This window comes from Passer domesticus, chromosome 1 (genome assembly GCF_036417665.1).
Source record: "Passer domesticus isolate bPasDom1 chromosome 1, bPasDom1.hap1, whole genome shotgun sequence".
NCBI lineage: Eukaryota > Metazoa > Chordata > Aves > Passeriformes > Passeridae > Passer > Passer domesticus.
In genome coordinates this window covers 137,591,295-137,614,724 of record NC_087474.1, presented here as the reverse complement: position 1 = coordinate 137,614,724, position 23,430 = coordinate 137,591,295, and the positions used below count along the sequence as shown (strand labels likewise).

Below are 23,430 nucleotides of genomic sequence, written 5' to 3'. Positions count from 1 at the left end.
AGAACTTCATTCAGTATGACACAATGCTTATATATCACACAAATTCCAATGGATTCTTTTCTACAATCCAGGTACTGCATAGGTGTTTCACAGAAGAGGAATAACCATGGCTGGAAAGATTGATAGAAGAGGTAAATCAGTATCTTTAAGAAGTTCTGGACAAATAAGGTAATCCAGTCTGTTCTGACTGCAATCTTCTTTGGTTAAAAGGGAATTCCTGCAGTATAAAGCTTCAAAACCCATATGTAAAGCAGAGAAAGTTCAGATGTGAGTAAGAGAAAATGCATGCAAAAGGTGATAACTGTTAAGAGGGACAAAATGAAATTCAGCAGTTGAGGGACAAGTACAAGATAGGAGCAAAGCTTGGACATATATGTATTAAATAAAACCAAGACAACTTGCAAGTCAAAAGGACTGAAACACAAACCAGCATACAGAATGGCAGTAAATAGTTCCACACCTAATTTCTGTTACAACTTGTTATTTTTGAATTCTGTATCAGCACATGTAACCAATTTAAACTAAAAAAAGAAAAACAACCAAAAAAACCTAAAAATCAGATGTTTAAAAGAATGTATTGATACCTATGCTTCTAAAACAATTTTCCAATTAAAGTTTAACTGAAGTCTTGCAGAGTTCATCAATAAAATGAGCTGAAGTTCACCAATAAAATCAGCTTTGGCTGTTAGCTAGTAATCTAGATTAAATGAATAAACATTATTTAATATTGTTAAAACTATCTTATGTACTATTCTATTTAAAATGCCCCAAATGAGACACAAAAATACTTACATTGCTCACACAACACAAATCAACAAATTGGCCTATCTTATCTTCAACAAATCTTTCATAAATCACAGCAAAAAATATAACCTGAAATAAATCAACAAAATTTTCTTTCATTAGTTCATCAGATTTGATGTTATTAAGCAATTAATTTCACCACTTAACACCCACAAACAACAGACTTCTGTAGTGGCCACCACTGCATTGGACTTAATGAAAAGGGATTGACATACTACTTCCTTTAAGAAGTAAAGTAGTAAGAACCTGCTTTTTATTTTGAACTTGTTAGATGCTTCAAAGTTGTTTAAAATAAAACAAAGTGAGAGGATTGAAAATCTGATCCAAAGCTAGATGTCTCATATCTCAGAAGATTCATTTTGAGTCCCAAAGGTGTACTATGCTAAAAAAACTAAACATAACAGTTAAGAACATGCCCCATGCTATGATAAGCAGTTTGGACAGTCTAGAGACTTATCCTAGCTTCCGAGAACCAGCCTGAAAATGATAATTCAGGATGTCATGTGTTTCACATACTTGTAGGATGGCAATGGCTACCCAGAGTGCAGCAGACACCCCAAATCTTAAAATGCGGCTCCAAGGAGCTACATAGCTCTCACTGCTTCTTGTAAGACTGGAAGAAGCATCCATTAAAGCCAGGTTTGAAAATCCCACCACCTGAAGAGATAAGAAAGTCAATATAACAACAGGTGAGAATGAATGGTATTAATTAGGATCCTGCTGTTTACATCATAACAGGAAGTAAGAAAAAATAATGAAAAATGGAACTGGGGATAGTAGCCTGCTCACTATGACACAGCTCAATTGTGTGATCCAAAAGTCAATACTGGGTTCTACTAAGAAACTCCAAAAGATTCAACTGCTGTATTGCATAGGGATATAACTTCTGCCAAATTTCAGCTCTTTGGTACTATATATTCCAGTGTTAAAGCAATTTTTCATGTGCTTTGTAACTCTTACAAGACTGATTTATTTTGTTTTTATTGTATAGAAGTATATTTTCCTCCACCATCTGTATGGTTGAATATATTTTAAACAAAAAAATATAGAAAAAGTTCCAAAATAAAAAAGATGAGAGGAATACTATGTGTTGAAATATTTAAGAGGTGAAAAATTAGTGAAAATCTTTCATAACAGAAGTTGCACCAAAATATACTTGTGATGGGTTGACCTCATATCTAGTGCTTTTGACTTGGGAGGAGAGACACCCACCTCACTGCACCTTCCTTTCAGGTAGCTGCAGAGTGCAGTAAGAATAGGTGCTCTCTTTTCTCCCTCTCTTGTAACATTCCACCTAAGCTGGTCCTGGCCAAAATGCTCACATAATGAATAAAGAAAGTTTCAGGACTTTCATTATTTCGTTTAAAGGAAAACTTTTAAAAGGACTATAAAATTGAATAAAAGCGTTAAAATATGTATAAGAACCTCACAAAAACAACTATATGCTACACATTTTAATAATACTTCTCAAGATAGAAAAAATTACTAAAATACAAAAGAAACAAGCCCAAACACTTTTCAAAAGGCCAGTTTCTCACATATCCTGAAGCTGTAACTGAAGGCATACTACCAACAGGAACAAAACTGGCATATTTTATTTCCTACATAATAAAAAGGTTCTGCAGCAAATTAGCAGGAAGGAAGCTCAGTTCAGACAAATATTAAATCAGAAATAAAGCTATAGACTGTGGCAGGAGGGTGCTAGTAGGCAAATAAAGAATCGAGGGTGTACACAGATTTATCAGTCTCTTAAGCCCTTTAAGGTAACTCATTACCTTAAAAAAACCCCAAACAAATCTAACAAAGGTCTCTAAGGTAATTAAAGGTTGGATTTTTTTTAAGTCTTCATTAATTAAATATTGCAATGACCTATACATACATATAAACTAAAAAAAAAGCATTAACATAATTACTAAGTTACATGATTGCAAGTAAATTTAAAGGTGATTCACTATTACCACACAGAATGTAAGAATTAAACATTACACCCTTATGTTACACTCTGGTTGTGAATTATAAATGATAGTAGTAATGTTACCTCCAGAAAGAAAAGAACTGCAAGCACTTGAAAGAGAGGATTTATTTTCCTCACTGTCTGAATTTCATTCCACTCATTTGCTATAAAGTATGTCCTCCATATGCTCACAGGTGCAGCAGCACTTTTAGTAACACCTTCACCTAAAAAGAGTACATACAGTAAAGCTCTAAAATTTAATATCTGAGAATAATATCTGAATTTCACCAAAGCTGCTTATACAAACAAGCATAGTTGGAATTACCTTCAACTGCTTTAAGAACTTTGCCCTTAGGTCTTTCCCAGTCAATAAAGAAAATATCAATAGCAAGTTGTGAAACCAGCAAGTGTAAAAACTGCAGAGCCTAAGAAAGAAAAATAAGGACAGAAACAGCATATACACAAAGGTGGAGGAATAGTTATTGTGTGGATTATTCATTCAACATAACAAGCATTATCTTGATTATACATGAGACTGCAGCTTTATTACCAACTTTTGATAATCTTTTGTTTGTTTAAATCTTGGAATAATGTTAAGTCCAAAATTATGAAGACAATACAGCAAAGTAACAATTAAAACAACCCTGACTATTTCTGCATAACATACTAACCTGGACTACGAACTCCAATTCAGTATATTACCCACAACTGATACAATATTTGTATGTGCCATGAAGACAAAGCAGTGATCTTAGAATTCTACATGTCTGAATGTAATTATATGGATCTGTCTTCTTCCTAATCAGGAACTCACAGCACTTACATTCTGCTTTAAATGGGAGTACTTGCTTTCTTGATGTGATGCTATTTTATTTGGGTTTCTTTATACCTTTATCCTTGAAAGAATGATTTTTCAGTCTTTCTTTTGTGACCTTCTTGAGACATTTATTTTCCTATAAAGACTCCACAAAATAAATTTCTATGGAAAAATGACTTAATTCTCAGAAGAACATAACTATTAGGACATAACATCCACACATTAATAACTAATAACTGTACAAGATATTTAAAAACAAGCCTACTGAAAATAGGATACATACATAGAAGCATGCTGACATGTATTTTATGGTGAGGAAAAAATTATTTACCTTTAAACTAAATGCACATGCTATGTATGTTACAAAATCTTCTTCTTGAGATGGAAGAGGTAAAAGAACAGATACAAACTGCTGAGCCTATAATTAAAAAGTTACATTGAAACAGTACACATGGCATACATGACAACAATTAAAAACACTTAAGTGCGAATAAACTTTTCCAGAAAAAGATCAATGAATGTGTAAAATATTTTAAGTAACTATTAAGCAGACGGCAAGTACAACAAATCCTAAGGAAAAGAAACAGGTGAACACAAAATTTAAGCACACAAACCAGAATGTTATATAGAACTTGCCTTAATAGTCTGACAAGAAAAGAAAAAAAAAAGAGAAAAAAGAAAATTAATGTCCATGTAAAAATATATTTAATATTACTAGGTTTTCATACATCCAAACCTGGAAGAACACTTACTTTGAAGAATACAAGCCAATAAATCCCTGTGCCCACTGTGATGATAAAGAAAACGTTGGCAAGGTCTCCAGCATAGAACAGTAAGAACTTGAAAACTGTCTGCAATTATAAAAACACGCTGTAGACATCTATAAAACTAATTAAGTAATGCAAATGTTCATAATGCATTCATATAAAATGTAATGTGGCTCACATACATTTTCTAGTACTGAAAAGTAGCCCTGAACAAAAGCTTTCCACTGTGGTTATATATTTATGGTATTTTCACTAGCTGAAACTCCTACATGCTGGTTGTTGTTCAAGGAAGAATTTGAAAACCAAGTCCATTCAACTGATCAGAATAACCCTGTAAATACCTTTATTTTTAGAGCAGCATTTCCTGAATGACAATATCAGAATCAAAAAGAATGCAAAACAACTACTTCCTCAAGTGAGCCTAACTCTGGGGCACAGTTCTGTGCAGCTACAAATTGTTTCAGTTACCGTAAGAAAACAAATTGTTATATCACAGGGAATGACAGCAAAGGTGCCCTTAAAGAGAGGAAGAGATGTCCCATTTCAGTTTGGCAGCTGTTCATACCTGCAAGTCAATTATAGAGCTTCCTGTCCGCCTCTTCCAGCCTGCAGTCTTGAGAAGAGACCATAACACTGCCAGTCCACCCAACACACCCAGTGCGATCTGAAAATAACAAAAAATGGTTTACAGATATTTTTAAAACACAAAATATAGAAGTAAATCCTTATATCAAAAAATTTAAGGGAATTACAACTTACATCAGTCTGAATTTGAGCCTCTCTCTGATTCATCTCATAGCTGACTGCGAATGAAACCTGAATATTAAATTACAAAAAGTAAATATGCATAGTGATTCTGAAGTACTACAACCATTACAGACAGTGGTAACTTTCACTTTTAATTGGTGGGAATTCCCATCTAGGGCTACTATACAAGTACCACATACATCTTTTTTTACTGCATATGACCTGGTGTGCTGTTGCCAGGCTCAGTACCAGCATGTACTGTGCAACTCTTATTGCAGATTTTACCAGCAGTAATGCTGAGGATGGGTGCCTGCCATCTGCAAGTTACCAACTATATCTATTTGTAATTCTTTCAAATGTGCATAATTTTTTTCCTCCTGAAAAGAGCCACTGAATGTTTGATACTCTCCATTTTATCATTGATTAAATGTAACCTTGATGTAATTAGACCAACATGCAAAATCATGGTAAGCTTGCACAGCTCAGATACTAGGGGTTTTTTTTTAAGTTTGAATGAAATAAAAATTGTCATGCAGCATCAAAGTTGTTCCCTCTAGCTTAAATTTAACCTAAGACCTCTTTTGACTTTGGTCTGAAAAATTTGTACATGGAAGAGAAAATCTTTGTCTTGGTTTTGTAATATTCTGGCCTGAGTCTTTGTCACTGTACAGCTAAAATTAACACAAGCATAATAATAAATAGTATTTCTAATTAAGTTTAAAAGAAGCATCACCCCTGCCCCCAAAACCTATCCCTCCTTCCCAGCATCTTGTGTTCCCCAAACATTTGTTCCTTCTATCACTGCACTTGGACTTAAGTCTAAATAGCCTCAGTTGCTACAAGCTCAGCGCTTACAAAAACTGAAAACAAAATTCAGTGTATCTTTTTAGTTGCATTAAATTTGTTAAATGCAACAAGACATCCAAAATTGGCAATTCTCAAATAGAACTCACAGTTCTAGATGCAAGGATGAAACAATATGACAGAAAATTGAGGAAGTGAAAACAATTGTTCCTACCATCAGTATTTGAATTAATTACTTTCTAGATACAGTGCTGTTCCAGCAGTTAAATAAAGACATCACTTATGCAGAAAAAAATGTCCTGATTTTTCTATCTTTCTAATTTTCTTGCTTTCATAAAACTAATACAGAACTCAAGGAATGCTTCTAGCATCACAAATTTCTTCTAGCCAGATGTCTATTTGTACTAGAAGTCTGAACAGTTGAAGGCTGACAAGCAGAAAATGCTAATTTTTTTTTTTTTTTTTGTTCTACCATCCTAAGATCAGTATTTTTACTTTTTAAAGCAGTGTGATCTAACATAACAACCAGAGAGAAGAATGGAACATCTGCTGCCCATGAAGGCAGGCAAAAGGGCAAGTAGGAAATGTCCCTTCTGCATCTGCTACAGCAGAATTTGGTGTTTTTCAGTACAGAAAGATGAAACACTAAAGGATATTTTAAATAAATTACCAATATTTTAATTTAAACTACAGGTGATCTGAAATGTTTGTGTCATAACAACCTCCTCTAAAGGCATTGTTCTAAATAAAAATACTAATTCCTTGCATAAATTGCTTGCAGTGCTGCACAGTCCCTTATCTGTTATTTTAAGTGTGTATAATTTTATTTGAACTGTAGCCTAATTTAGCATTATAAAACCAATTTCAAATTCCAAGTGTTTTAAGCTAAAAGAACGAAAGATAAACTGAAAAGAGAACACTTTTAATTGATTTGTTTTAAGAGGTTTTAGTGAAAAATTGGAACTTTAAAACTGATCAGAACTAGAAACTGCTTATATTTTTATAACCCACTACCATAAACTGGAATTCCAACAGAACTAAAAGTATAATTAAGGTGGCACAAAGATCTCACCATCACACTCTGGGTTTCAGGGTTTTGTATAAGCACATCTGTGTAAGCAACAGTAATTAGAGGAGGGTAGATGGTTCCTCTCTGTGTATGGGAGACCAGCTGGATACTGCAGAAATACAGAGTATGATTGTTAATAAAAAAAAACAACTGGATGAGTGCTTGGGAAGTAATCATTGAAACTTATAAGAAAATACTACATGAACAGAACAACCTGATCAATAAAATGTGAATTTCTAACTCAATAACATGGCACTTCACATTTTAAATATACAACTGGAGTGTACAAAGACATGTACAGAAATATATTTAAAAAGTCATAGGAAGGATTGTTTACTTGTAAGAAAATACCTGAATCAATCTTCACCTGTCTGCATCTTATAGGAGGACATCATATAAAGAAGGAGAAAAAATGCTTCTTCCAAACTGTATTCCAGCTAAGATCAGCAATCAAAACAGGCAGTCTCACAATTTTAGTTAATGACTACAAGCCTATTCTGGATTGTATAACAGAATAGGCAATGGAAAAAAATACTGTAAAAAAGAGTATGGAGTATGAAATAAAATCCTTCTATAGTCAGCAACACACACACTGAAAAAGAAATAACAGAGGAGTCTTTTGGTCTTTCCAGACAACACTTGCTTCTAAGAGGTGACTGAATACCTGCTAACTTGCATTATGCAAACATGGTCTGATCCTTGTACCTGGAAGGGAATCATGGTGATTTTAATGCCCACAAGTCAAGGTTGTTTTCTTTCACTCATCAGAACAACTATGGAAATTCATTCCATTCCCAAATATGCAATGGAAAAAGCAGCACATGTTACATATTAGAAAATACATAACAAAACAACTTTAAGACAATAAAATGCAGACTGTACAACATTGGCTTTATTTCTATGTACTATATACTATATGAGTTAATCACCTTATTGTTATTTTGCTAGCAATCCGAATTACCCTTGGTGGTTTTCCCAAGTCATTCTCTTTTCCACTAAGTGCATCCACCAAAAAAAATCGACGAGTCAAAAGCCAGTTGTTCATATTACTGCCTAGGAAAAAACATGACAGTTTCACACACACATTATTCAACACACAAAAAGAATGAAATGTGCTAGAAACAACACATATAATTGTATAATACATAATAATTACTGAGGATATAAAATTGTATATTTTCAACTTATACAAATGTATAATGAGATGAGATTTTATTTGTGCATATTACTGACTGGAATGCTTGCACTTAAACTATCAGAACTTGCCCAAAATACTACATTTTTTAAATGGAAACATGTTATGGTGTGTTGTGGTATCTTTAAACACAACACAGTAAGAGAAGTTAACATAGATTATTTCTATTTGAAGTGTTCAGATTGTTTAAATTCATAGAAATGTTACTATCACCATCTTACCTTGATTAACAAACTTTTCATTGTATTGAAGATTCAAATTTAAAACTGGCACGGCCCAAAGATGTTGCTGTCCATTGCCACCATTATATTCAAGGAACAGGTCATAAAAAACTGGATTAGCAAAATCCAACAAAATCTTAGAAACTGAAATTTTGCACTACAAGAAAAAAAAAAAGTGAAAATTAAAAGATCACTTTAACCATTTAGTTAGTTTGTCAAGCTGTGGATTCCCTCCCTACAAAATTATTGTGGAATCTGTCCCACTTCTTCACAAAAGAAAGAATCACAGACTCATCAAGGTCCTGCGTGAGCCTCCATTTCTCCAGGCTAAACCCTCATCTCCCTCAACTGCTCCTTATATAACTTGTGCTCCAGACCCTTCACCAGCTCTGTTGCCCCTCTCTCCATGCTCCAGCACCTCAATTTCCTTTTTAAGTGGGGGGCCCAAAACTGGACACATCACTCAAGGTTTGGCCTCACCAGTGCCAAGTACAGAGGGCAATCACTGCCCTAATCCTGCTAGCCACACAATCCTGGTACAGGCCAGGATGCCATTGGCCTTCTTGCATACCTGGGCACATGCTGGCTCATGTCTGAGCAGCTGCTGTTGACCAGCAATCCCAGGTCTTCTGCTGGGCAGCTTTCCAGCCACTCTTCCCCACGTCTGAGCGCTGCATGAGGTGGTTGTGACCCAAGTGCAGGACCTGGCACTTGGCCTTGTTACCTCACCCCACTGGCCTCAGCCCATCGATCCGGCCCGTCCAGATCCCTCCAGAGCCTGCCTGCCCTCCAGCAGATCAACACTCCCACCGTCTGGTGTCAGCTGCACACTTGCTGAGGGGTGCTCTTGATCCCCTTGTTGAGATGATTGATGAAGGTGTTAAACAGGACCAGGACAGTACTGAGCCCTGGAGACACCAGCAGTGACCAGCTGGATTTAGTTGCACCCACCACTCTCTGGGCCAGACATTCAGCCACTTTTTTACCCCATGAAGAGTGCACCTGTCCCAGGCATGAGCTGAGAGTTTCTTGAGAATGCTGCAGGAAATGGTGCCAAATGCTTTACTGAAGATAGACAAGGTATTCCAGCTATCTGCAAGCAACTACAAACTACTAATGATTTTATGCAAACTTCTTGGAAATTACTGCAATTAACTACAATGACTAATGTGGAGAATGAAGCTCTTAAAATTTTTCAACAGATTTGGAAAACAGCAAACCTCACAGACATAAAATTTGAAACAGCATAAACATTAAAGTCAAGAAACATAAATGCTGAAGTAATGAAATCTGGTTCTGGGCCCACCAGTACAAGAGAGAAATTAGACTACTTGATACAGTCCAGCACAGGCCACTATGGTGAGGCAGAGACTGCAGCATCTCTGCTACAAAGAAGAGCTGAGACTCTTTTGCCTGGAGGTAAGAAGGCTCAGGGGATCTTATCAATGTGTATGAATATTGTACAAGAGAGGGTGTATGAGACAGAGGCAGGCTCTTTTCAGCAGTGCCCAGTGACAAGACCAGAGGCAATGGGCATAAACCAAAACAGGAGAAGACAGGGTTTCACTGACACAGGTTGCCCAGGGCGGCTGTGGAGTCCCACTCCCTGAAGATAAAAACCCATGTGGATATGGTCCTTGGCAACCTGCCCTACATGGCCATGCCTGTCTTGTGGACAAGGCAGCCTGCTGAGGTCCCTGACTACCTCAACCACTCTGTGATTGTGTGAAGAAGTTCAATGTGAAAGCAGGTAACTTTTTGCAATTGTGAACAACCATGAATTTTAAATACTCGTATAATTTGTCAACCATGTTTTCTCCAAAGCCACATGTTAAAAAAAAAAAAAGTAATGCATACAATGGACAAAAATGCTATTAAAAATACTCAGTAAGTTACCAATGTATCTATTCAAACCCAACAATATTAACTGTTATTAATACAGGTAACACAGAATCAATACCAAATACTCAAGATTTTAAAAAAAGCCCCATACTCAACTAGTTCAATGATCCTAAATATAACATGTTTTCATTCTGTCTAAAATACTGAAATATGGATTAAACAACATTAAATAATATTAAATATATTGTTAAATATCTTGAGAAATAAAAATATTTAACAAAGATTTGTCAGTGTTATTTGGTAAACACTTTATATTTCCCAGAGTAAGCTTTAACAGCTATTGCTTTCCAAGACTTTCACACCACCTAAATAGCAGCCAGAGTTTTGTATTTTCACACTTCAACACATAAAGTGGGGAATGGTCTTCAATGTTCGATGAGTTAATAAACAATATTAATATATAGGTATGAGGTGCTGTGCACATATAAGGAGTTTTACAAAGAAGTTTCTTTCTCCACTCCATTGCCAAACAGATTACTACCTTCCCATCTAACATATTAAATGACAAAAATTAATGATGCTTTATCACTGGCAGAACCATTTCTACAGCTCACATAATTTAGTGTTCTATTCCCTCTTCCTTTCCTGGTGTTTAGTAAAGTGTGAAAACCCCAACAGTGTTTTTTCATAGTTAAGACAGCTAAAGAATCTCTTTCCTCTGATGAGTCATCCGTTCAATTAAAATACATTTTCAATCTCTTCACAGAATTCACTAAAATCAGGGCATACTATAAAGAGTAAATGGGAACAATGTTCAGGCATGGCATAACTGGATTTGCCTTCTTTCCATATGAAAACTGGCCAAAGATGGTGGTAGGAAAATTAGGAGATATGATACAAAGCATACGGCTGTCATAATTCAGGCACTGTGTTCTTCCACTGCAAAGTCAGCAACCTAACAAATACAAATGCCAGTTTAATTTATTGTGATTATGCTATGTAGTAAACAAGTTTCGTGACGTTGTTAAATAATTTAAAAAACCCCACACTAATTTCATTCAATTTCCCAAGAAAGAACTCTGTTTCCAGCTTATGCCTAAACTCCAAAGGTTCTTCAATATGCACTGAGTAACTAATGACATATAAGGCAGCTTAATTCAAAATTGAAAATAGCATTTTATATCTTACTTACATTTTGTTGATAAGTTGTTCCAAAAACATAAGCTGCGTTCAATTTAGTTTGGGTATCAGGACAAAGCTGAAAAAAACACAGTTATAATTAGGTTAATTCAGAGGTATCATCTTCTCATGTGAAAAATATTTACAAGCACTTATGTATTAAGAGTTCTCACAAAAGATATTTTTTTATTTTTTAATAACGGAAGGATTTATTTTGGGGTAAACACAATTATTTATTTCACTAACATTGATGTGCTTAAAATGCTGGTTAAATGCTTGCATAGTATTTTTCAGTTCCATCACTGAAATCTGTGGACAGCAGCATCCAAACAGGCAAGAATAATCTTTCTGTGGACTGAATGTTCAGTGTACTGTATTGCCTCAAGCTCAATCAGAGGCTTCTGCTAAATTCAAGAATCCCATAAGAAAAGAAGTCGACATTCATACAACCTTGTTTCTCTCAAGCTGGCATTCTCAGAGAATCAAAGTTATAACAAGTAATAGATTTCAAATTTTTTTTAATACAACACTTATATTTTCAACAAAGAACAGCAGATTCAGCTGAATCCAGAAAAAAATGGCCCAAACTCTAATGTGGAGGCCAGAGCCATTTTCCTAAAATGAGAATGAAGCCTAAATTTGCATAAAACACAATTCTATTAGTTGAAACTGAAATTCTGGGAATTGCTACAATTATGCATTGAGACCACTTTAGCACTGTGATGTCTTATCATCATGCACAATCTATTACATTAAAGGAGGCTTTGAATGGAAAAGCTATTCCTTTCCCATTGGGTCTTGATAGCTGTTAAAAGCTTTGCCCTAGAAAATAAATGTGCCTCAATAAACTTAAATTTTGATATCAGAATATATAATTTTCTATACAGAGTACCTGTCTTAGTAACCTGTTCTCTTAAACACTGGTTTGTTTTCCTTAAAACTGGAGACACAGACACAAGATGGCTCATCCTGAGGCGATAACAAAATAAATCCTGAATGTCAGCTGCTCTTCTATAGACACTGAAATGTTTGAAGTGATGTGCTCCAACAGAAAAGGAACCAACAATTCCCAATTGTTCTTGCTAGTGTTCCTATTGTTGTCTGTCTAGGGAAATAGTGAGTGCCTAGATCATCATTCGACTGCTAAACAAATTCTATTCTGTAACATGCTGCAGCTGCTCATTGTTCTCTCTGATAGACTAATTACTACTGCACTTTCTAATTGCTGCTTACTTGCATTTTTCACAGCCTAACTACACAGTGTGGTACTGCTGAAGTAGAATGTCTGTGTCCCTGAAATCTGAGGGTGCAGTGGCCAAGGGTACTTCCAGCCAGTACTCCCCCTTTCTATGTAAAGTCTCCCACCACGTATTTATAACTTTCTGTTATGAAAAAGGCACATGCTGGTCATAGTGTACATTTTATACTTAAAACTCAAAGAAATAAGCAAGCAAAAAAAATCCCAAGACAATGCAAAGAAAATGGTGTAGATCAGCTTTCCTACCTCCCCTGACAGTGACATAACCACAGATTTGACTGCCACCCCCATGATGTGTGCAAATAGCTGACAGCATCGAATGGGGACATACTCACAGCATCATCTAGAAACACATGTGGATACTAAAGAGCTAAAGAATACACTTTTCTCAAGAAGAAAAAGAGGTTTAATAAGAAACCACACACAAGCAACTATGCTGAATGGAAGACAGAGATAGCTGGCTCTAAATGATTAACACTATTTTTCAGAGCTTTCCAATATGCCAAATTTATACTGGTCCAAAGGATGAAGGCAGTATTGATGAATTTATACTTCTGATCTTGTAGAGATCATTGTGAGCAAGAATAAAGAGATGTTTTCCCTAACCTAGTGCTACAGTTATGAACCATCATTAGTGTAATAACCAAACCCTTGGCTTTTGTCTTAATTTGGCTAAAGGCACTCAGAACATTGTGTTATCAAGAGAAGATAACTATAATCAAACATACCTGTAAGAGACCTCCTTCCAAACTTTGCCACTTAAGAAAGTTTCCTGCTGCATCAAATGAGGCTGCAATAAATTTCAGCTTTACATCCTGTTGATGAAAAAAAGATAGAAACTAATGAAGCTGCCCTGAAGTGGACATACACATTTTAGAGACTGCTGTCTAATTGTTTGATGTTTCCTAAAACTTTCAGCACGATCCTTAATTTTTTTGCCCTTTTGATTTTGTTTTTAATTTTGGGTTTGGTAGTTTACTTTTTTATAAAAACATACCTTTCTTCTACAGCTTCAATGGTGACATGGAAAAAATTCCAAAGGACCTTCTACATAGGTAGATACTCCCTAACCTAATCAGGAATCTATGCAGATTTCTAACGTATACAATGCTGGAATCTAGAGGGCTTCCAGGGAGGAACAAGTACTTTAGTTATCAAAACAACTGCTACATTGCAACATGGTTTATTTTGAAACATAGCCTTGTAGAATATGGCTGAAAAAGGCATAATAATTTTATTTTTGAGTCAATAAGAAAACTAGATAAATCTGGCAGTATAACTGCCAAACAGGTTATCACAAGTACTATTTTCTGTGATTAGCTGAACTTGAATAACCTATTTCAGTTATATTATTTTACAATTAACTTGAAAAAATAAATCACTTCACTGTTTGATTTACTATCTGATTTCTTCATAAAAATGTGCCAATTAACAAACTACTTAAGCAGCTCATCCCTTCCAGGGATGGATATCTGGCTTTGTTAACATTATTTTGCTCACCTCTTTTTTTTCCCATAATTCACTGCAGTAAGAGGAAAAGGCTGGAATAATACACTGAATCCACCTCTGATAAAATCAGCTTGTAGAGATTTGTAACAGAAATATTACAAATAAATTGAGTAGGAGGAGAAATGTGTGTGTAAGCATCAAAAAAGTGTTAAAAAAGTGTTAAACACCACATAACAGTGATGGAGAACACTGTTCTCAGCTACAGAGCTGATAAATGGGTTGTGATAAAACCTGGAACAGACAACTTGTCAGCAAAAGACCCAGCACTCTGGTACACCAGGAAGGTGGCAGTAAAGATACAGCACAAGACATTTACCTCTCTTTTTCACATGAGCTCACCATGGAATCTGACAAAAGGATATACATATTTAAAAAAAAGTCAAAGAGCAACTCTGCCTCAGATTTATGAAGATGGAAGTAAACAAGACTCTGAAGCAAAAGACTGTCAAAACAACTATGAACTCCTAAGGTATCTAAAAGGTTTGTCTAATTACTCGTTTACCACTGCCAATCCAGACCCTTGGGGACACAATGAACACTTAAAAGCTGGCATCCTTTGTTCCTTGCACCCTGGACAGAGGCAGGTACTTGTACACAGGCAAGTACACCTTGGCCTTATGAGAATGTGGGTATGAGAGTGTAAGCAAAGGAAGAGCCCAACCATTATTTTAGGTAAATATCACCTTCCTCTTCCATAAGGTCTCACACTGAGTTTTGTTACACTAACTGCCTAAAATTTACCTTTAGTACAGTCTTATCTATAATAAATCTAAACATTTTATGTGATTATGTCCTCTTCCTAATGGATGCTTCCCTATATCTACCACCCAACACCTACCTTATCTGTTCCCTTAAAAGTGAAGGTTGTAGGAAAATGATTTTTCTCAAGCACTTGGGATGCTAATCCTGGTTGGTCACCATAATACAGCCATGGAAGATTATGCCTCCTGAAAAGAATTACAATGTTTTCTCTGAAGAAACATAGTATTTTTCATCAAAGAACATGTAGAATAATAATTTCCATACAAAGCTACAAGAGACCAAAAGTTATGGAAAAGGCAACTTACCAGTAGGGTATTGAATGAATGACGCCTACCCTTGCTGTACTGACAAAAATATACTGAAACAAACCACAGGCATCAGTACTTGAAGAACTCAATGAGTTCATGTTCATCACACACATATTTCCAAGAGCTTGGCATGCTGTCAGATTAGAGTACACCTGCAGTGGAGAAACACAAGAACACAGAAAAAAAGTACTTAATTACCCCTCCCTTTTGTAAGACAGCCATAAAGTTATTTTTAAGAAGCCACTCCTAAACCTTTGTGTTCACTTGACAGTAATTTAATTTTGTCAACACCTACTATTTTCTTCCATGTATTCAGGTACAATATTTCTATAGATCTGCAGATGGCAGCATGAAATCAATACTCTCACTTTTTCAGCTTATTTTAGTTGCATCTGCTAGATGGTAACAAGTGACAAAAATGTCAAAACCTGCACTTAGAAAACAAAGAAAGAATCAAAATGTTTAATACCACTTAGACTATATGGCAAAGACTACTCTTTCAAAGACCTCAGACTGACAACTACAGATGCATGTAGTGTATTTTACATACATCTCAGTTTCATGCACCTTGTTTAATTTTGGTAAACGCACCAGTGCCAAGTGGTAAGCAGAGGTGACACCTGGCACCTGTGGGCAGGGGTCATTGCACTGGTATTAACTTGCCACCTCCTTATCCCCATTTGTGTGGGTCAGACCAGCAGCTGCTCATCTCATGCAGGCAGCACCTCTGAATGGCTGAGCAGGGTGAGGCAGACAAACAGGATGAACTGATGTCAGTGATAAAGAATGGGACCAGTGGGAGAACACATCTCAGAGCTGTGTGGATGAGATGGTGACAGGAGCAGCTGCAAAGGTGGTCTGGGAAAATTCTGAACAAAAATCTGCTGAAATACTGACTGAGAGAACACCTGCCAGCCTGGGAACATGACCTGGAAGTCTGAAATATCCTTGAGAAGTGCAGCTGGGTACCTGAACTTCAGAGACCTCCTGAGATACCATCAATAAGCACAAATCCAAGGAATTGTAACAGCAACCTATCATCTGGAAAGATGAAAAAGAGTCTAGACGAGGGTTAGGGTTTAGAAGAGGGAAAAAATTCTAAAAGAGTAGGAATAGGCAACTGCTATTGATGGTTGTACATTACAAAGTAGAAAAACAGTCTGGAAAAAACAGACTAGCCTGAGATATAAAATGTTGTCATTTATTGGCTGCTCCAGGTGGTGCTGCCCTACATCACCTCACGTGTCTCTGATACAAAAATTACTTTTTACCCAAAATGGAGAGTGAATCTGTCCCTGCCTCTCATCTCTCTCTCTCAATCTCTACACATAAAGCGTGTCCCCTACACCAACTTTTCTATGAGCTCTCCTAGGCGAGGTACCAGACTGTGGCTAGGGATGCCTGACTGCCTCCAGATTCTGCAATGCTGATGATCATCTTTGAAGTGAAACTTCATCTGTCATCAGTTTTGAGGCCCCACTCCTGGGAGTGGTTTCTTGAGTACTGTACTGGTACTATTTGGAATAATACACACACACATGGCTAATTCATCATAAGCAACTTCACTGCTTTTCCTAGTGACCATTTTGTAGCAGGCTGTAATATTGAAATGTAGGCCTGCTGCTACCACTGGAGTACATATATACACTTGCTTTACTAATATAACTATGCTCACTTTACCAGTAATAACTTGCAGTAATCTCTAATAAAAAAAATGTAGGAAATAAGACTCCATGTGCTCATGCATTACGGAATCCTGCAAATCCTTAGTGTGACCTTTAGAGACTTCTTACCCAGGTAATCCTTTGGGGTGTGACAGATAGTAGAACCTGAGAAGTTAATATCTGATCTTCAGGAGAGCAATACAGAAGGAAAGTGAGAATGTTTGATAACAGAGTTGGTAAAAGGGAGGCAGAGGCACATGCCCTTCACAACTGTCTGTGACTGTTGCTGTAGCCACTCTTTCACTCATGGTTACTGTCACCAAGAGCAACATAATGGTAAATAACACTTGCATACAGAAAGCAAAGCAAAGCTAAAAAGGGTGGTTCCATGGTTATGAATAACTGAAAATCAACTAAGAGGTAAAGAGCAGGTGCCAGTACATACTGGATATGCTCATTAATATCCAAATATATGGATACTAGGTCACACACTACCGAATATTGAAGGATTTTTTTCTTTAACACCATTCATTGTGTGGAAATTCCAACACTATAAACTTGCATTAACATTGACTAGCCCTCAATATTTCTATGAATTCTGTATATATAGTTATTTCTTTTCTAGTCTCATATCAAAATAAAATTATTTAAAAATAAGCAAGGTAAGTTCCAAATATAAAAATGACATGCTTTTATAGAGTACCATTCTGTATAAAAAAGCAAACTGCAAACATTAATGAAACTCACCCAACAGGAAAAGGCCGAGGACTGAAGGTTTTTCAGAAACCATGCTGATGCCAGTGTTATACCCTGTAAATAAGGAATAAATAAGGAACTTTTTCACTCTCTTTCTTCACAACTCCTACATAACGTAACAGTCTGGAAAACGATGTCAGCTATAAGATGCTACTTATTTTTTTCTAAGACTGTTCTGTCATTTGCAAATATCTCAGTCTAACAATATCAGTTCAAAACTTAACCATAATGAAATAATTTCTTTCACTTCGCTAAATTAGACAAAGTATACAGGAAAAGAGCTGAAATATTTAAGCTTTGAATATGGATTTTGTGATGCAGAAGTTTTCTTTACCACATAAGAGAAGTACTAACAATTTCAAGGGTAAGATGTTGACTTGATGAAAAATCTAACTCAGGACAAAATTTGCCAAATTAATTAGTGCCTCCTTTTTATAATCACTACATTGGGACTACACATAGCCTTTATACATACTGTAAACAATTGAAAAGACATATTTTCAATTAAATATTACTTAGAAGATGGCATTTTCAGGAAGCAAATGAATGTTTGATGTCCGAAAAACTGAAGACTGCTTTTCACTTTCTTTCAAGTGGTAGCTTTTAACATCAACTCATTTAGGAGCAAAAACATTTCTTAGCCACACAGTATATTGTGAATTCAGAACTACTTGGAAAATGGTTCTAACTTTGATCAGATTGCACAGTTAATGAAAGTTCATTAGCTAAAACAATGAAAAGCTTCAAGCTTGTCACTAGACCATATTTTCATTCATTAACCAATTCAAGGAGTTCAGCAATTTCATAGACAATCTGAAGCTTTATAGGTGCCCATTTTCTTCTGTAAGCTCTAAGATCAAGCAGTAAACCCAAGCCTTGTATTTTTTCATGTGTTTTACACAAATACAAATTTTATATAGTAAAAAAGTCCAGAGGCACTCATGGACTCTTCAGCATGTTTTTGTGATATAAGAGTAAGCTTTAAATGCACACAATTAATACAAAAGGTCACGTGCTACTAGTTTTGAAACTGAAGTCATGTAAATGACTTCCCTTTTTCAGTTTCCAAAACGGCAAGAACTTTAAAAAGCTTACTCCATTATAACAATGCTTGCTTAGTGTCCATACCTGCACTCTATCTTGATGCAAATGACCTTGCCATCACTGGGATCAGACAAAAAAAGGGAATTTGAAATATTTACTGAAAGTAAGTAATGAGAAAGCTTAAAAGTGTTTTAGAATAAATACACTTACCAGCTGTGCAAAACGAACAGCTGCAACTCCCTTTGGGGGTAAGCCTTCACGAGCCAAGAAACACAACCCCCCAGTCTGAAAGAAATAAAATAATTTAAAAAAAATTAATAAGATATTGATACACTTGTGAAAAGAACTTTTTCTTTTTCTGAACTTCAATACAATAACCATTCTTCTACTTACTAGAATGTTTGGGCTGTTGCAGTCACAAGACTTGCTTACTTGGATGAATGTCTTTTCACATCTTACACACCTGTGGATCACAAACATGAAGAATGCACTTAAAATGTAATTAAGTATGATATTTAGTCCTCAGAGAAAGCTGATTACCTAGCATGCCCAGGAACAGCATCAGCAACTTCACTAGTTTGAACTGAAATTCAAAAGTGATTACTGATTTGTTTCTACTATCAGTGAAATAGAAAAGAAATCAAATAATAGTTTATCAGAGTAAGAATTCTCTTCTGCTTCCAACCCAAAGCCTGCTTTTTAGTCACACTAAAGCAAGACAAAAAAACCAAGCTGCTGGCCATATGAGGACTTCAGTGAGCTCAAAACAGGGTGGATTTGATACAAGGTTTCCAAGTCCCAGCCTTCAAAACTGTGATCCCAAAGACACAGCCTGTTCCTCAGGAATATTCCATTTAAACCAGCATGACACGTTCAAATTTATCATCAAAAAAGGCAAAAAGCACCCACCTGCTTCCTGATGCATCTGGGGCAGAGAAGGACTGCTCACTTCCATTACAATGCATGCACAAGGCTTCATCAAGCAGAACACCATCGACGCTTCTTTCCACTAAGCAAAAAGAAAAGCAAATCTGATAAAACTGCCTGATGCAGTGCCACACAGCTCAAGATAAATGACAAAAAATGCAGCATCTGGCAGATCTAAAATAAATCCAAAGAGTTTATTTTGAAAAAATCAAAAGCACAACATGCAAATAACATCCACTACAAATGCACATTCATGCATGTATGTATGTGTGTACTGCTTACAGCTGTGCACATGCTGTGCACATTTAGTTTTAAATGTGAAATGCAACATTTCATGTCTAATTTGGCTGTTCCTCTGTTATTTATTCTGAATAAGATTCAAACAAAGGCCTCACTGCAAAGCAAACATTCAAAACAACAAGTTTGCAAATTACTGGGGAAAAAAATTACATTTCATCTGAAATGATTCACGGAAATGTCACAATTTCCAAGTTTCAAAACTGCATCTTCCACCAACTATATCATCTGGCAAGAGACTTCAAACCTAATTATTAAAAAAATCCAAAGAGAATAAAAAAATACAGTACTAATGTTCTTCCTGCATGTCAAATTACAGAATCAGCTTTTACCATAAAGGCCTGGAATGTATTTTTTAACTCTGATAAAGTTTAAGGGAGAAGACTGGTATTCAGTGTTTTCCAGATTCCTAGGAAGATTTAAAATTATTGAGCTGAAAAACAGTGATTCTCCAATATACTCTGTTAGAAATATAACCAAAGTGGACATCTGTAATACTGATTCAGAAAATTACAGGCATTCCATGTCTCTGTAAATAAGGAAAACTAGAGGTCCCAAGAGCTTTTATGTTTTACACCACTGATGAAAACTGTACTTTGCACTGATGTTTTTACCACACAAAATAAGCAAAAATCCATTTAACTTAAACACTAAATTTAACATTATTTTTCTATCTGCTGAAAATCATCTGCAACTACTAGAGAGCATCAAGGAAGAAGCACAGGTATAGGGAAGCACATCTCACAAAGTTACAAGTGTCTCAGGGAGGCATGAAATCCACTGACAATAATGCACAGCCATTTGCTTGATTTGCTCAGCCTGTTCTCTTCCACCTACTCATGCAGGTATAATTCCTTTACTGCTCTTTATACTTCAAAACATGGTAATGTTTTTATAGTCTATATTGACATTGTTTTTATTGCAACTTTAGTTACTCCATCCATTGCCAAAGAGCTTGAAGGAAATGATACACCAGTATTCATTTATAGAATGTTTGCATAATAGTTTTTATTGCAATGAGTAATGGTACAGATTTATCCGCTGTCTTTCATGACAATTAAGATCAAGATCAATGTTGAATTTTTACATTAGATAAGAAAACATGCAACATTTTCTTTCTTACTGAACAGAAGAGCATATCTTAGTAAACTCAAATACCTAAACCAAGTGTTATCATCTCATAATTGGCATAGGTTTTTTACCTAGTATTTCATTACTGGGGCATTTGCAATTTCCTTTTGAAGTCAGGCCTTTGGGGCAAGTAATACAATTCCATCCATCTTGAGTAACTCCACTCTAAAATAAAATATAAAATTATTATAATTTTCAAAAGTATAGAGATCACCCAGTATCTGTGAAGAATGCCTTATCCAGCCTTTAGTTACTAGAAAATGTGTTCAGATAAAACATTGATAACATTCATTAAGCTTGTAAAGATAAAAAAGGCTAAAAAATCTGGCAAAGGTAATTTCTAGCAGACACACAAAAAAGTTAAGCTCTTCCAAACCTGTCAGCTTATATCCTTCAGGAAAAATGAAAAGTATAATGTTTAAAAAGAGGTACATTGAATAAACATAATAATGCATAGACAGACATTTTGCATATAAATTGAATATTGAAAATGCATATAAATACACAGAAGTAATGGAAATGGAAGAGTTCTAAGTGAAGCAGCTTTTATAATTGTTTGGAATTTTGTACCTACCCAGACAATTCACATCTACACTATTTTACACTATGAAGTAAATGCATTACAGATAAAAACCACTGAGGAAGTTGAAGGATGAACTCTCATCCTCAAGTGCTACTGATGTTACTGCCTTCTCCACTATGATCATTTTACCTTTGCAAAAGACTTGGCAGTAGATCAAAGGCCAATGCCACCATTGCAGGAAAGAGGAAAAACCAGCAAAAGATCACAACATGAAAGGGTATGTGCCAAAGTCTTTGTCTAACACAGCAAAAAGATGTAAAGAAAAGGGAAATTACCCACTAAGCCCATTAGCCACTGAACACCTAACTCAGGCAAGTAAGCTGCTCTCCTGAGAGTTTTTCTACAGCTATTGAAGAGAAAGAAGTATTCAGGAAGGCTTCACAATCAAAAGTTGATTGGATGGAAAAATACATTTCTTGCTTGCTACAGTGGGAAAAATCTGGTTTAGCCTGGTGTCTCTGGATCAATGCTGAGATTGTGACACAAAATTGTAACTTAATTTGTCAAGGAAGGTCAGAAGAACTGATCAAACTATAATTATAAATAAAGTAACATAGTAGGACCAGCTCATTTTGAAGCAAGAAGATGAAATATTGTGGATTTTGAAGATACAGTCTAAATATTACAATAATAGTATTTACATAAATAATCAGTTAAGATATCTGTGACCTGAAAAGCATCTTCAGGGTTGTACAGAGTTGTGCTCTCTGGACAAGGACAAAGCAGAGAAGATAAGGAGTGGAAGGAACTTAAACACTTAAAAAATTCTTATTTTGTCTGTGGGGTCAAATTTGTAATGAAAAAGCAAAATAATAGAAATAGACAATTCTAAATTGGAAGAAAATACTGCATATAAACTTGGTCTTAGAAATTCCTAATCAAAGACTATTACAAAAAAAAAAATTAAATTAATGAAAACTAACTTGCAGTCAGGATAAAATTTAAAAACCCATAATGGTTATGATTAGTATTCTATTATTATGGCAAACATGAAACATTAAATACTTACCATATTTTCTGGGCATTTTTCACAAGTAACAGAGAACCCATCATTACTAGAAACCATCCTGTATCCTGGCTCACATTCACAGGAACTACCTGAAGAAAAAAAAAATAAATGCACTTTTAATCTACATAGAACTGACTGGTTGTAACAGAATACTAGGAACAATTACTATTGTTCTCAAGAGATCAAGATGGATTGTTAGATAGACACAAAACATAAAACACTTGAGTGAGATGTGAATGCAAATCATGCTTTTTAAAAAATGCCCATGTTACAGTTTGCACACAGATGTCTTAGGACATGTTACAAGGCTGACTGATCCACCAGGGTGGAACAGGGACCCAGAGCATGTATTTTGTGGGGTTTTTGATGAAACCAAATTTTACCAGTTGGTCTGCAATAGATATAATCTCTCCATCTAAATCTTGCCACAGCCTTTCCTCTCTACAACACCAGGATTAAATGTTTGTATACAGGTCTTATTTTTTCAATTTGAAGTCAGTCCTAAAACCAAAATGTGCTCCTATTAAAAGGTTTTTCAAAATATAACTGTTGTATGAAAAGCTGTTTTAAACTCAAGGCTTTTAAAACTGTGCATGGGGATCAAGGTTTATATTGAATGGTTTTCAGTGAGTGAACACAACATACTTGTAACACTTGGTATGAAATTAAACACTATTTTCATGGCATAGGATAACGCCCACCTGCTAGTGCTCAACAACTATTTCTTTAGAAACTGTTCCTGTCTCAGTGTCATGAATTTCTCTCTCTACTTTTAAAGACATA

General features: G+C 35.6%; 1 protein-coding gene and 1 long non-coding RNA gene across 3 annotated transcripts in view; one reads left to right on the top strand and one right to left on the bottom strand.

Moving 5' to 3' along the window:
• LOC135282128 (uncharacterized) overlaps positions 1–806 on the top strand; it is a 40,989-nt gene extending 40,183 nt beyond the window's left edge. Inside the window, exon 4 of the long non-coding RNA XR_010348447.1 lies at positions 72–806. This is a non-coding gene — a long non-coding RNA (uncharacterized LOC135282128). The remainder of the gene's footprint in view (positions 1–71) is intronic.
• The window catches only part of TMEM67 (transmembrane protein 67), a 32,107-nt gene that overhangs the window by 7,260 nt on the left and 1,417 nt on the right, over positions 1–23,430 (bottom strand). For both annotated transcript variants that reach the window (XR_010348443.1, XM_064391628.1), the window contains exons 2-22: positions 22,648–22,736; positions 21,127–21,220; positions 19,610–19,709; positions 19,094–19,163; positions 18,911–18,985; positions 17,648–17,710; positions 15,234–15,388; positions 15,005–15,113; positions 13,386–13,472; positions 11,413–11,478; positions 8,379–8,535; positions 7,892–8,015; positions 6,966–7,071; positions 5,102–5,158; positions 4,908–5,006; positions 4,328–4,426; positions 3,907–3,993; positions 3,084–3,183; positions 2,843–2,982; positions 1,321–1,461; positions 793–873 (exon numbers count right to left, since the gene is read on the bottom strand). Coding sequence is in view for 1 of the 2 variants with exons in the window: in XM_064391628.1 (XP_064247698.1) it covers positions 793–873; positions 1,321–1,461; positions 2,843–2,982; positions 3,084–3,183; positions 3,907–3,993; positions 4,328–4,426; positions 4,908–5,006; positions 5,102–5,158; positions 6,966–7,071; positions 7,892–8,015; positions 8,379–8,535; positions 11,413–11,478; positions 13,386–13,472; positions 15,005–15,113; positions 15,234–15,388; positions 17,648–17,710; positions 18,911–18,985; positions 19,094–19,163; positions 19,610–19,709; positions 21,127–21,220; positions 22,648–22,736 (2,099 nt within the window). In the remaining variant the exon portion in view is untranslated. The remainder of the gene's footprint in view (positions 1–792; positions 874–1,320; positions 1,462–2,842; positions 2,983–3,083; positions 3,184–3,906; positions 3,994–4,327; positions 4,427–4,907; positions 5,007–5,101; positions 5,159–6,965; positions 7,072–7,891; positions 8,016–8,378; positions 8,536–11,412; positions 11,479–13,385; positions 13,473–15,004; positions 15,114–15,233; positions 15,389–17,647; positions 17,711–18,910; positions 18,986–19,093; positions 19,164–19,609; positions 19,710–21,126; positions 21,221–22,647; positions 22,737–23,430) is intronic.